The 12,675-nt window shown below is 41.1% G+C and overlaps 1 protein-coding gene across 6 annotated transcripts in view; it reads right to left on the reverse strand.

The window, feature by feature from the left end:
- The window catches only part of ZNF512 (zinc finger protein 512), a 30,596-nt gene that overhangs the window by 5,300 nt on the left and 12,621 nt on the right, over positions 1-12,675 (reverse strand). For all 6 annotated transcript variants that reach the window (XM_019627210.1, XM_019623470.1, XM_019624218.1 and 3 more), the window contains 7 exons: positions 12,231-12,317; positions 11,708-11,806; positions 10,950-11,117; positions 7,234-7,428; positions 4,501-4,602; positions 3,509-3,571; positions 2,258-2,356 (listed from right to left, as the gene is read on the reverse strand). In XM_019627210.1, coding sequence (XP_019482755.1) covers positions 2,258-2,356; positions 3,509-3,571; positions 4,501-4,602; positions 7,234-7,428; positions 10,950-11,117; positions 11,708-11,806; positions 12,231-12,317 — 813 coding nt within the window. The remainder of the gene's footprint in view (positions 1-2,257; positions 2,357-3,508; positions 3,572-4,500; positions 4,603-7,233; positions 7,429-10,949; positions 11,118-11,707; positions 11,807-12,230; positions 12,318-12,675) is intronic.

The following is a 12,675-nucleotide window of genomic DNA, read 5'->3' on the forward strand; positions in this document are numbered from 1 at the left end:
AAAAAAAAAAAAAAAAAAAAAAAAGAGAGAGAAAACACTGGCCATACACTGATGACTGTTAAAGCTGTTCGTTATACCATTCTGTCTACTTTCATGCGTTTCTGTTAAGAAAAATTCGTTAAGAAAATGTGAGGCGAGAGGGAGGAACAGGGTAGAGATGTTTTAGCATCACAAATAATTCATAAATACAGGCATAAATCATTGAACAAGTGCTTGGGAAGCAAGCCCCAAACTAAGTGAAGTTTGTTGCGTCCAACTTTTTAGGGAGAAACTACAGAAACAAGTTTGTCAGGAGATATTTATATTTCAAATACTTCTTGAAGCATAAAAAGGTATGCTATTATTATAAGAAAGATTTGACTGCCTTCCAGAAAAAAATCTCAGATACAGCAAGGGTTTCCCAAAGCTTACACCAGTAAAGCAACAGGAACCATGTTTGATGACACTAACCAAAGTCCATGTTGTTAACAACTATTAAATCTGAGGGCAGAGGACAGCTGAAGGCACTCACTATTTTTCCTCATCATGCAACAATAGTTTCTGCAGTAAGATATCCAAGAGAATACACACTATTCCTGGAGCTTTTTTTTTTTCTTAAACTTTTTTTTATTTTTATTGGGGAACAGTATGTTTTTCCAGGACCCATCAGCTCCAACTCAAGTAGTTGTTTCAATCTAGTTGTGGAGAGCACATCTCAGTGGCCCATGTGGGGATCGAAACGGCAACCTTGGTGTTACGAGCACTGCGCTCTAACCACATGAGCTAACTGGCCACCCCTGCCTGGAGCTTGTAATAAGAGTATTTAATTACATGGGAACAATTTCTCTGTTCGCCTGTCTACTAAAAAAATTTCCCCAAGAGAAAAGTCTTTACCTTCTGAACTTGAAAGAAATTTTTTTTTTTTTAGCTGAGCCATCCTGCCACCTGTTGGCAGCTCAGTGGCTGCTCAGCTCGGGCCAGGACTCGAACCGCTGTTGCTCAGAGCTCAAACTCTTGAGCGAGCTCTTAACCAACTGAGCCACTCGGCCAGCCCTAAGAATTATTTTTTAATTTTGAAAATTTACAAACCCTCAGAAAAGTTTTAATAGTTTAATAAACACCTAGATTTGCCATTTTTTGTTTTTTAAGATTTTTATTGGGGAATTGGGGGGATAGGAACAGCGCTGGGGAATTGGGGGAAGGGGAACAGACAGGTTGCTGTCCTTTTGTTCTTCAGTCTAGCTGTGGAGGACGTTGCTTCACTGGCCCAAGTTGGCACCTTCATTGCGCTCTTCCCGGGCGAGGCAGATCAGTCACCGGCTTCTGGACAGCCTCTTACTGCGGCTGCTGGCCGCTCACGCTGGCTGCTGGCTACACATGGTAGCCCATGGCAACCCACTGCCACAGGGGCTGCAGCCCACGCCGTCGCCGGCGACTCAGGGCAGCCCAGCTCCAGGTTGAGCTGTTGTTCAGCATCTTAGCTGCAGAGGGCAGTGTCACTGGCCCTCATATGTGGGATCCAAACCGGGGCCCTCTGGCGTCCCAAGCCAGCTCTTAAATAACACGTCACTTGGCCAGCCCTAGATTTGCCATTGTTCTTCTCTCCTCTTCCTCTTCCTCTTCCCTTCTCTTCTTCTCTCTCTCTTCTCTTCTCTTCCTCCCTCCCTCCCTCCCTCCCTTCCTTCCACTGAACCATTTGCAAGTTAATGGCAGCCATCATGCTACTTCATTGCTAGAAACTCCAGCATGTACCTGCCTAAGAACAAGGGCATTCTCCTGCATAACTTCAATACAATGATCACACTTGGGAATGTTAACATGGATACATTACTATTATTTAATATAGTCAGTATTCAAATTTCCCCAACTGTCTCAATAATGTCCTTTACAGTTGTTTCTATGCAGTATTTTAAACAGCATTAAAACATGCTGCTTGAGGATGTTAGAACACCAAAAAACAGAAGTATAGAGATTGCGATAAAGAATTACAAAGGTGGAAATTCAGCCTAGTTCCCCAATGCCTGATTAAACTGGATTTAAGAGAATCAGAAGAGCTCAGTGATTCTCAAACAGTTATTTCAAATGCTTTCACAGAAAAATATAATCATGCATCTAATTCTAGAAAGTATTTTAACTCCAATGTCTCTGGTAACCACTTTAAGAGTTACTTTCCTTGACAGTCCTGGCTCATAAAAACAGAGAATCGACATCTCCTGGGGCCCATGTATGGGACCCACAGGATTAGAAACACACTGTGGGGAAGAAAGCAGGACCTCACCTCAGCATGGACAGAGTTGATGTGATACTTGACACCACTCTCTGACACAAATTCTTTTTGACATAGAAGACACTTGTATTTTCCAGCCACAAAGTTTCCCTGTTTTCAAGGGAGAAAAAACAGAGAATTATTGGTAAATTCAGGAATACATACCTGGGGCCAGATGGGGGGATTGTCTGAGATGAAAAGAGGGGATTCTACTTCAGCAAAGGCAAACAGGAAGAAAATCCGAAACAACAATATGTTTAGGAAAACCAGCTTGGGCAGACTATCACCACTACGAATCTATCCTAACGCAATTCTATCCCACCCCACCCCACCCACCCCCTTCAACAAGACCAGGAGTTCTCCTACTTATGTAACATATCGTATTTTTCTATCTTCCCTTATTTCCTTCACTTCACTTCCAAGTTCTCTTGGTTCCTCCCCCAAAATGATCAAGCTCCTGAAATTCACAAGAGGCACCAACATGCAGTTCTTCCCACTCCAATTCATTGCTGCCAAGAGTGCCTTGGAAATCCAGAATTAGAAGAGTACCGTCCATGATACCTAGTTTAAAGACTCAGAAACTAAGATCAAGAGGACAAACTCCTAAGCATTCCTGGACAGATCTGGTTTGGAGGCCTACAACTCCCTGTTGCTTTGAACTGAGACTTCTCTCCCCTCCTGAAGCTTCAGGCTTCCATAGTGCTCATTTTGTGTGAGGAGATACTTCTGAAAGGGATTGGAAAGTGGCAGCAATCCCCAAGGCTGGTGAGTTGTAGGGCACCTGGGTCAACGTGGAAAAAATTCAGTGAGGTGAATGGCTGTTAGCCTGACACCCAGGGATCCCACCTCCCATCCCGAGGCCAGTATAGTTCAGATGGGTTTAGAGGATCTTTACCAATCCAGATAAGTACATGTAAGTTGATTCTAGAAAGTTTAAGACCCAATAAGACAGGGCAGGTCCAGCGTGGAACAAGTTCAGGTGGAAGACGTTAAGTCCCTGGTAGGGATTCAGAACTGATAGATATTCTTCAAATTCTTTCATTGATATGACATATGGTTACGTTTTGGCCTTCTCTGTATCTTAGACATACCCTGGCATCCCACCCAATAACAGACCAAGATTCTTTGGGTCATAAAAAACTAAACCAGCCTCTGAAGATAAAAGAAAACAGGACAACTAGCTGTTCACCTAAACTGAATTCTCTTCTATATCAGACTATTTTAGAGGTCATGTTAAGATAAATAGTTCAGAAAGTTACACACCAATGTACAAGAGCCCAGGTGAGCTTTAAGGCCAGATACACTACTGTAGACAGCCTCACAACCCTGAAAAAAAGAAGAAATAACATGAGGACTTTATGAAACAGAATCCTTCTCTTAGCAATCTGGTCATTTGCACTGACCAACTCTACATATGGAGAAGGAAGCCCAAAAAATTGTCCCACAAACCAAACAAAAATAAATCACATGCAAGCCACAAAAGCAAGGAGGAAAACCAACAAAAGGTAATAGGAAATGAGGTGAACAAGTTGTTTATAAAAGCTGAAGACAGTCCCTTCCCCTGATACTTTTTCTGACAGAGAAACACAGAACATTATATGGTTAGCTTTTTTTTTTTAAATCCGCTTTCTTTGGTACAAATGTGTCTTCTATTTCTCGTATATCTACTCCTCATCAAAGTGCTGCATATACAGCTAGGGTAGGTTAAAGATGGCTGGAAATTCTCCGCCACTCTTCCCATCAAGAAATGGAATCTATTTACCCTCTCCTTGAATCTGGGTTACCCCTGTGATTCCTTTGACCAACAGTACGCCATGGAAAGATGCAGAACAAAGTCTGAAGCTAGGCCTTAAGAGATTTTCAGCTTCTACTTTCATGCTCTGAGAATACTCTCTGAAAACTCTGTCACTATCTACCCTGCTGGTAATCCAACTACCCTGCTAGAGAGGGCGGCCATGTGGACAGCCTAGCTCCCAGCTGAATTAGCTGCACAGACGCCATCTTGGACATTCAGGTCCCATCTGAGCTTCCAGCAGAATGCACCTATGAGTGAACCCAGCTGATGCCATGTACAGCAGGAGAACTACTCTGAGCCTGACAGAATTATTAATTTACAGAAATGTGAACAAATAAAACACTTGTTGTTTTAAACCACTAAGGCTCAGGTGCTTTGTCACAAAGGAATAAATAACTGAAACAACAGCAGATGCTTGATAAACATTTACTGAATAAATGAATGAGAAAAAAAAAATCACCTGATTAGGACACTGAATGCGATGATACTTCTTGATATCTGACTTCCATTTATGTAGTACTTCCTGGCTGAATGTAGGAAGCCCAGGGCGAGTATATTTTAACTACAAGAAACAAGAAACGTTTTATTGGAGGAATCCAGCTTCAAACCAAAACCCCCCCAAAAGTTTCACACCCAACTCTTCAGGTTATATAATTCTGGAGTTCCACAAGTATATTTTCATATATAAAACAATTGTAATATGTAAGACCCTTTAAAGTTCCTGAAACTGGTAGGTATAATTGTCTATTGTTTAGTCTTAGAATAGTTTGATTTTCAACAGAGGGCAGGAAACTTCCTCTACAATTGGAAGAAAAAAAAGCTAGTGACAGAGCATTATACAGTTAAAATATTTGTTCCAAAAAAAGAGAGACGGGGGGCCAGCCGAGTGGCTCAGTTGGTTAAGAGCTTGCTCAAGGGTGCGAGCTCTGAGCAACAGGGTGGCCAGTTCAATTCCCAGCCCAAGCTGAGCTGCTGCTGAGCTGCCAACAGGTGGCAGGATGGCTCAGCTGAAAGAGAAAGAAAAAAAAAAAAGTATCTATAGTAAGAAAGAAGGGAATATGAGAAAACAATGTATCTGATCATCCAACCCATAAAAATACAGAAATGATACATCAGAAACTACTGAGTCTGGTTATCTTTGGGGTCAGTGGGGTTGGAATAGGGTGGAAATAAAAGGGGACTTGGAACAGGATAGTTGGGTAGAGGGACAGTGACACTTCTTTGTGAAGACCTTTTCGTATAGGTAGGACTATGGTAATGTTTCACCTACCCCCGAAATAAATGAATAGTTTAAATTACATAGGATTTAGGGGGAACCCAAAATTAATGAGTGTGACATGTGAACCTAATTATTACACACGACGAACACAATGATGGGGATGGGGATAAAAAGCAACCTAAGTAAATGTACTTTGACTATATCCTTGTAAGGTTAAAGATGAAAAGGACTACACACAAATATTGTTCTCTAGTTAGTAAATTGGTTTTTTACAGGGGTATGGGTTAACAGTTCTGAAACTACTTTATGTTATACTAGGATAGAGCAAAGTAAATATCTTGTAGACAACAAGAGCCAGGTTTCTCACTGTTGGAGAAAGGAGTTACAAAAACAAGGAAAGAGGAAGGCGAGAATGAGACTTGTAGTGTTGGATTGGAATTAAAGGTATCATGGCTTTAAATATAAAGATAGACACAGAAATAAATACGGAGAGTGTGTATGCATCCATGAATACACGTACATATATACCCTTGCTCTATCCACCAACAGGGCCCAGAAGCATGATACCCCCGTAGGAATGAATACACCTAGCACTCAAATCTTGGTTTCTAAATGTATTCTCCCATAAAAGGAACCAGAATTCCTTAAAGAAATGGTTTGTTTCAAGACTAGGTCATGAAAAATGCAAGATGAACCTACAGTATCGCATGGTGCCTCAGAGAGAAAAGAAAAGCTCAAAAAAATGATAGGGGAATATCAAAAAGATACAGGAGCTCACTTCGAAGAGCTCTTGATGGCCAAATCTGGGGAAAGTTGAGCAGCAAAATAAATAATAATTGCATTGGAGCATAGACCATAGAATAAATATCCATTAGTCCATACTAATATAAAATAAGTTAACAGAAGGACACATCTTTCTCACAATGGAATGCCAATTAATAATTGTAGAAGTGATGGGGGGAAAAAATCATTAAAAAAACACCACAGTAATAACTGTTGCAGGCATTAATCATTGATGGATGCTAAAGTAAATGGGTAGAAGTATGATAAAACACAGATTAGTTATAAAGTCTCAATTTCCCCATAAAATATTCAGTAGGTACAGAGGGGAAAATTGTAATTTTTCCTATGGAGGAAATTGGGCAGCACACCCTAATCAAGTGTTTAGCATTTGCCTAAAGTAAATATAAACTAGTACATAGGAACTAACAAAGTGGATACACACTAGGCAAGGACTGTTGCCTTACAGCAGATTCCAAGACCACCCCCTCTGCATTAGCCTCTAACCCTATTAGTCTTGAGGGAGTGTCTCGGTATGACTGAGGCCCGGAAGCTCTCTCTGAGGGGTGCCTCAGGTGTGACTGGGACCTGATGGAATGATAATAGTTATCTCCCCTGGGAGGACACAGTAACAAGGTGTCCAGGGGTTAGGTGGCGTGTATGAAGGCATAGCATTTGTTGGAATACAATGGGATATGTTAATGAAAAAAGGCTTTAAGGCACAAATCATACACGGTTGCTAATTGACAGCAGTTTTACTTCTTTGAAAATTCTCAATAAAAGCCAGGCGCTGACCCGATTCAGCGCTCAGTCTTCTCTGGCTGAGTCCCTTGGTCTAGCTCTTATCTTACTTCTGTCTCTTGTTCTTATTCAATCTGCGTCGCTCCTCTCGAGACCCATTTGCCCTTGCCCTTGCCACGCAGAACGTGACAAAGGACTAAGCAAAAAACTAGTCTGGAAATTCAGGTTCCCTCCAATAATTAAGAGGCTCCTTAAGGCACTTCTGAAACTGACTGTTCCTCTAGGACTACATGAATTGAAACACTGAAGCTCCATCAGAAGTACTCCATCTCCAAGGATAAAGACACAAAACACTGTCTATCATGTACTCACTCAAGTGCATCTACTTTTCTGCATGTAGTAAGCACAGTACCAGACACAATCCTTCCCAATTAACACAAGCTTCTACTTTACCTTCCGATCATCAGGTACCAGATCCTGAAGAACCTTCCTCTTAGGCCATTCCTTGGCCAGTTCAGCAGAGGCCAGCTCCTGCAGGTGGTATACAGCTATCTTGGCAGAACGCCTCTGAACTCGGCCCCCACTCTTTGAATCCAGGCTCATCTCCTTTAAGCATTCTGGCTGTCCTGACTCTGGAAAGAAGGAGATCTGCAAGAATGAGACATAGCAGAACACAGACCTGAGAAGTGGCTTCCATCAGAGCCAGTGACTGAAGGCTATCCTTCCTGCTCAAAATCAAGAGCTATTTATTAGCTTGCTACCTACTAGCATAAAGCTCCAGTAATCTTAATGCACATTTTACTGGTAAAAAAGCTTCTTAGCAGGATAAAATCTATTCTGTTGTAATAAGTGAAAGTGGTTGAGTCAACACATCCATATGGAAAGAAATGAACCTTAACCCATAACTCATAATATATACAAAAATTAACTCAAAATGGATAATAGCCCTAAATGCAAACAATAAAACTTCTAGAAGAAACCAAAATTTTTGAAAATTTTGTGATCCTTGGTGTGATTATTTTTTTAATTTCTTTTTAAAATAGAGTTGATGTACATATATTAAGAGTGTGATGATTTTGGGGTTTTTTTTAAGATTTTATTGGGGAATTGGAGGAGGGGAACAGACAAGTTGCTGTCCTTTTGTTCTTCAGTCTAGTTGTGGAGGACATCGCTTCACTGGCCCTTGTTGGTATTATTACACTCTGCCCAGGTGAGGCAGATAGGTCGCCGGGCCCTGGACAGCCGCTCATGGTGGCTCTTGGCAGCTCACTCAGGCTGCCAGCCGCTCACGCCGGCTGCCAGCCACTCACGGTGGCTTTACAGCAGCCCACTGCAGCCTATGCCATCGCCGGCGATTCACAGCAGCCCAGTTCCAGGTCGAGCTGTTGTTCACCATCTTAGCTGTAGAGGGCGCAGCGTCACTGGCCCTCACGTGGGATCCCAACCAGGGCCCTGCTGCTCAGATCTGGCGTCCCAAGCCAACTCCTAACCAACGTGCCACTCGGCCGGCCCTGATGATGTTTTTGATGTCTCCACTTGGCTAGGCTACAGTCATCAGTTATTCAAACACTAATCTAGGTGCTGATGAGAAGGTATTTTGTAGATCTAATTAAAGGCCATAATCAGTTGACTTTAAGTAAGAGAGATGAGACAGAAGAAAAGGCGGGAGAGATTCAAAGCACGAGAGACTCAATACTGTTGCTGACACGAAGAGGAAGGGGACGATGAGCCAGGGAGAGCAATGGCCTTTAGAAGCTGAGAACCAGTCCTGGCTCACAAGCAAGGAAATGCGGTACTACAACTGCATGGAACTGAATTCTTGAACAATCTTAATGAGCCTAGGAACAGATTCTCCCCTTGACCCTCCAGAAAGGAACGGCATGACTGACACTTTGATTCCAGCCTGCTGAGGCTCCACGCAGGGGAGCCAGCTGAGCTGTGCTGTACCTGGACTTCCGGCCCAGTCAGCTGTGAGATAACACAGTTGTGTCACTTAAGCCATTAGTTTTTTGGTGTGTTTTGACAGCAGGAATAGAAAATTATACATTGGGTTGGTCAAAAATATCTTAGCTACAACAAAAGCATTATCTATAAAAGAAAAAAAAGATAAACTGAACTTTATCAAAACTAAGAACTCTGCTCGTTGTGGGAATGCAGATTGGTGCAGCCGCTATGGAGGCTCCTCAAAAAATTAGGAACAGAATTACCATATGACCCAGCAATCTCTCTCCTGGGTGTCTATCCAAAAAATCTGAAAACATTTATTCATAAAGATATATGTGCTCTGATGTTCACTGCAGCTTTATTTACAGTGGCCAAGACATGGAAACAACCCAAGTGTCCTCTGATAGGTGATTGGATAAAGAAGATGTGGTATATATACACAATGGAATACTACTCTGCCATAAGAAAAGATGAAAAAGTGCCATTTGTGACATTTGTTGAGATTATTGTGCTAAGTGAAATAAGTGACAGAGAAAAAGTCAAGAACCATATGATTTCACTGATATGTGGGATATAAAACTGAAAGCAACAAATGAACAAGACAAAGAAAGAAAGAAACAAAAACTCATAGACACAGACAACAGTTTAGTGGTTACCAGAGGGTAAGAGGAGAGGGAGGTGGTAGATGAGGGTAAAAGGGGTCAAATATATGGTGAAAGAAGAAGGAACTGATTCTGGGTGCCGAACACACAATGTGATATACAGATGATGTATTACAGAATTGTACACTTGAAATCTATATAATGTTACTAACCATTGTCACCCCAATAAATTTTAATTTAAAAAAAAGTGAAAAGAACTCTGCTCTTTGAGAAAATATTTGCAAAACGTATCTGATAAAGAGCTTGTATCCAAAAATGTAAAAAATTCAGAATATATTCAAAACTTAATAGTAAAACAACAAAAACTCCAAAATACAATGAACAAAGGATTTCCATAGATACTTCACTAACGAAGACATTTCACTAAAGATAGACATTGCCAATAAAGCACACAAAATGATGATCAACATTATTAGTCATCATTAGTCATAGGGAAATGCAAATTTAAATCACAGTAAAATACCATTACATACCTATTAGAGTGGATTTTTAAAATGAAACTGACAATAACAAGTGCTGAAAAAGATGCAAAGTAACTGGAATTCTCATCCTTTGCTGGTGAGAATGCAAAATGGCACAGCCACTTTGGAAAACAGTTTGGCAATTTCTTATAAAGTTAAATACGAGTATATGTTTATCATATACTTATGACCTAGCAATTCCATTCCTAAGTATTTTCCCAAGAGAAATTAAAACTTATTTCCACACAAAAACCTTTAAGTGAATGCTTATAGCAGCTTTATTCATAACTGCCAAAAAAATGGAAACAAGCCAAAAGTTCTTCAACTGGTAAATTGATAAACAAATTGTGAAACATTCATACAATGGACTCCTAGACAGAAATTAAAAGGAATAAGCTAATGATACATGCCAACATGAGTGAATCTCAAATGCGCTGTGCTAAGTGAAAGAAGCCAGGCTCAAGAGGCTCCCTACTGTATGATTCCATTTATATGACATTCTGAAAAAGATAAAACTATAGGGACAGAAACTAGATCAGTGGTTGCCAGGGGCTGGGGGTGGTGAGAAGAGCTGACTACAAAGGGACACAAGAATTTTGGGAAAATGATCAAATTGTCTATATCTTGATTGTGGTGTGGTTACATGGCTATAGTAATTGTAAAAACTCTTATAACTGTACACCAAAAAGGGTGAATATTAATTACCATATGTAAATTATACCTTGAAACTTAACTCTAAAAAACAACATGAGGTGGGGGAGTATAGAAATGTAACCAGGAAAAAAAAAGTCAAGACAGAAAAATTGGAATACAGAAACCAGCCTGACAGATTCCCACAAAAGTTGAAGCTAAGGGGAGATGCCTTAAGCTTTAAAAATACAATAATGAATTTGCTTCTGCCCAGACTATACAATGAACTTTGATTTCTCTAAACTAAGAATGTTCAAAAGGCAGAAATAAGAGAACAAAGGAAGAGAGAACAAAAGCATTCAAAAGTTAAACGAGGATACAAATGAGGAACCAAATATGTATGAGAAGTAGGGGTAAGCAGTTACCACAGAATATATCCCCAAACAGGGTCTGGAAAGTAATCAGTACTCACAGGCCCATGCTCTGACCTCAGGTGATACGCAAGTCCAGCCTTCGATCTATATGGCTTTCCACAGTGGTGACACTTCAGGGCCATCTTCTCCAGCTCTGCAGCCCCTTTGCCACATTTTCTGACATGGTACAGATATCCCATGATGCTGGTGAAGCTACTAGAGCAACTCTGAACACAGGAAAGAAAGAACCAAACGATAACCTGACATTTTTTTACATGACCTCTCAATTTCTCAACAGCCACAAGGCACTGAACCATCACTCCACACACATTGACCCTTGAATATTATTAGACCCTCTCCAACATTTCCCATTGGCACAACCCTTTCCTGTCCCTGACCCAAAGGCTGTCCTATCTACCACCAAGCATTTAGTCAACATTCAATAAGCTAGAACTGTGCACCTTCTCCTCTGTGTCAGAGCTTCCTCCTTAGTCTATGATGCAATTCCACCCAGGATGGAATACCCAGCAACATCAAAGTTCCTCACAGTGAGGATCCTCTTTATCACACCAAAGAAAGGATGGTAAAGAAACCCCTTCCAACAAGGAAAAGAAGAAAAAAATAAATTTTTGGAGATGAGAACGAAAACAAAGCGCTCTTAATGATTCAGAAGACCTAGAAAAACAGGTGACATTCTTACGCTGGAAGATGATACAGAACCAGGTCTCCAAGGGAGGAGGAGGAGAACGGAGGAGAATAACAGAAAGACATGGACCCAGGACTCCAGGCAGAAGGAGCTGCTGTCCTTGGCTCTTACCTCACGCATGCACCTGAGCTTTCCCAGTCTCTTTAGAACCGTTCGGAGGCGTTCCCTCTCACTTGGCTCATCTATTTCATCTCCCGCCTTCAAAATGGGCTAGAAAGTAAGAAACGCAAACAAGCAGATGATTCATGGAAAAGGCAGATCCAGAAAAAAAATTATATCACAGAAGAATCAAGGGCTGGACTAGCACCTAAGCTGATGCTCATGAAGTCTAACTTATCAGACTCCTGGCTTTCTGCATCTTCTCCTACACAGGCGAGGAAGTGCCTGTGATGAACGTAAGAGTTCTAAGCCCCTTCCTCCCCGGGTAGGAACCTTTGGGGCTAACCTAAACACACAAATACCTATGTATCCACCACAAAGGTTTCACTGGATGTAACTCTTCTATGAAAAGGGTCTTCTTAACCCCCTGTGAAGTCCCAGAGCCTGAGCCATCTCCCCTGAGTTATCTACAATCTACACTTATTTAAGACATCAAACAGCAAGTAGGCTCATATAGGACAGAAGGCACTCTTACCAAACTATTATGATTTGCCATGACGTGATACTTCATCCCTGCCAGTGAACGAAGCTGTTTCCCACAGTGATGGCACGTAAACATTTCCTACAGAGAAAAAAAACCACTCAGGTCCAGACTGTTCAGAGAAACAGACCGTGACAAAGGCCTACTCCAGTGTTGTCTATATCTCCTTTACTTCCCAAACCCAATAGTCAATGAATCTCAAAACCCCACAAGTTCAGTGTCATATCCTCAAGGGCAAAGAAGTAAAGGCAACTCATTTTTAAAAAAAATAAGAACTACCATTTACTGAGTGCCAACATTGGCCAAGTAGGAACAATGAGGTAGGAACTTGGCATGTATTCTTTCTTTCTTATCCTCTCAGGGACTACACAAGGTAGTAATTATTTTATCTCTGTTTTATAAATGAAGAAACTGAGGTTCACACATAAAAAGCCAAATG

This window comes from Hipposideros armiger, unplaced genomic scaffold, assembly GCF_001890085.2.
Source record: "Hipposideros armiger isolate ML-2016 unplaced genomic scaffold, ASM189008v1 scaffold_0, whole genome shotgun sequence".
Classification (NCBI taxonomy): Eukaryota; Metazoa; Chordata; class Mammalia; order Chiroptera; family Hipposideridae; genus Hipposideros; species Hipposideros armiger.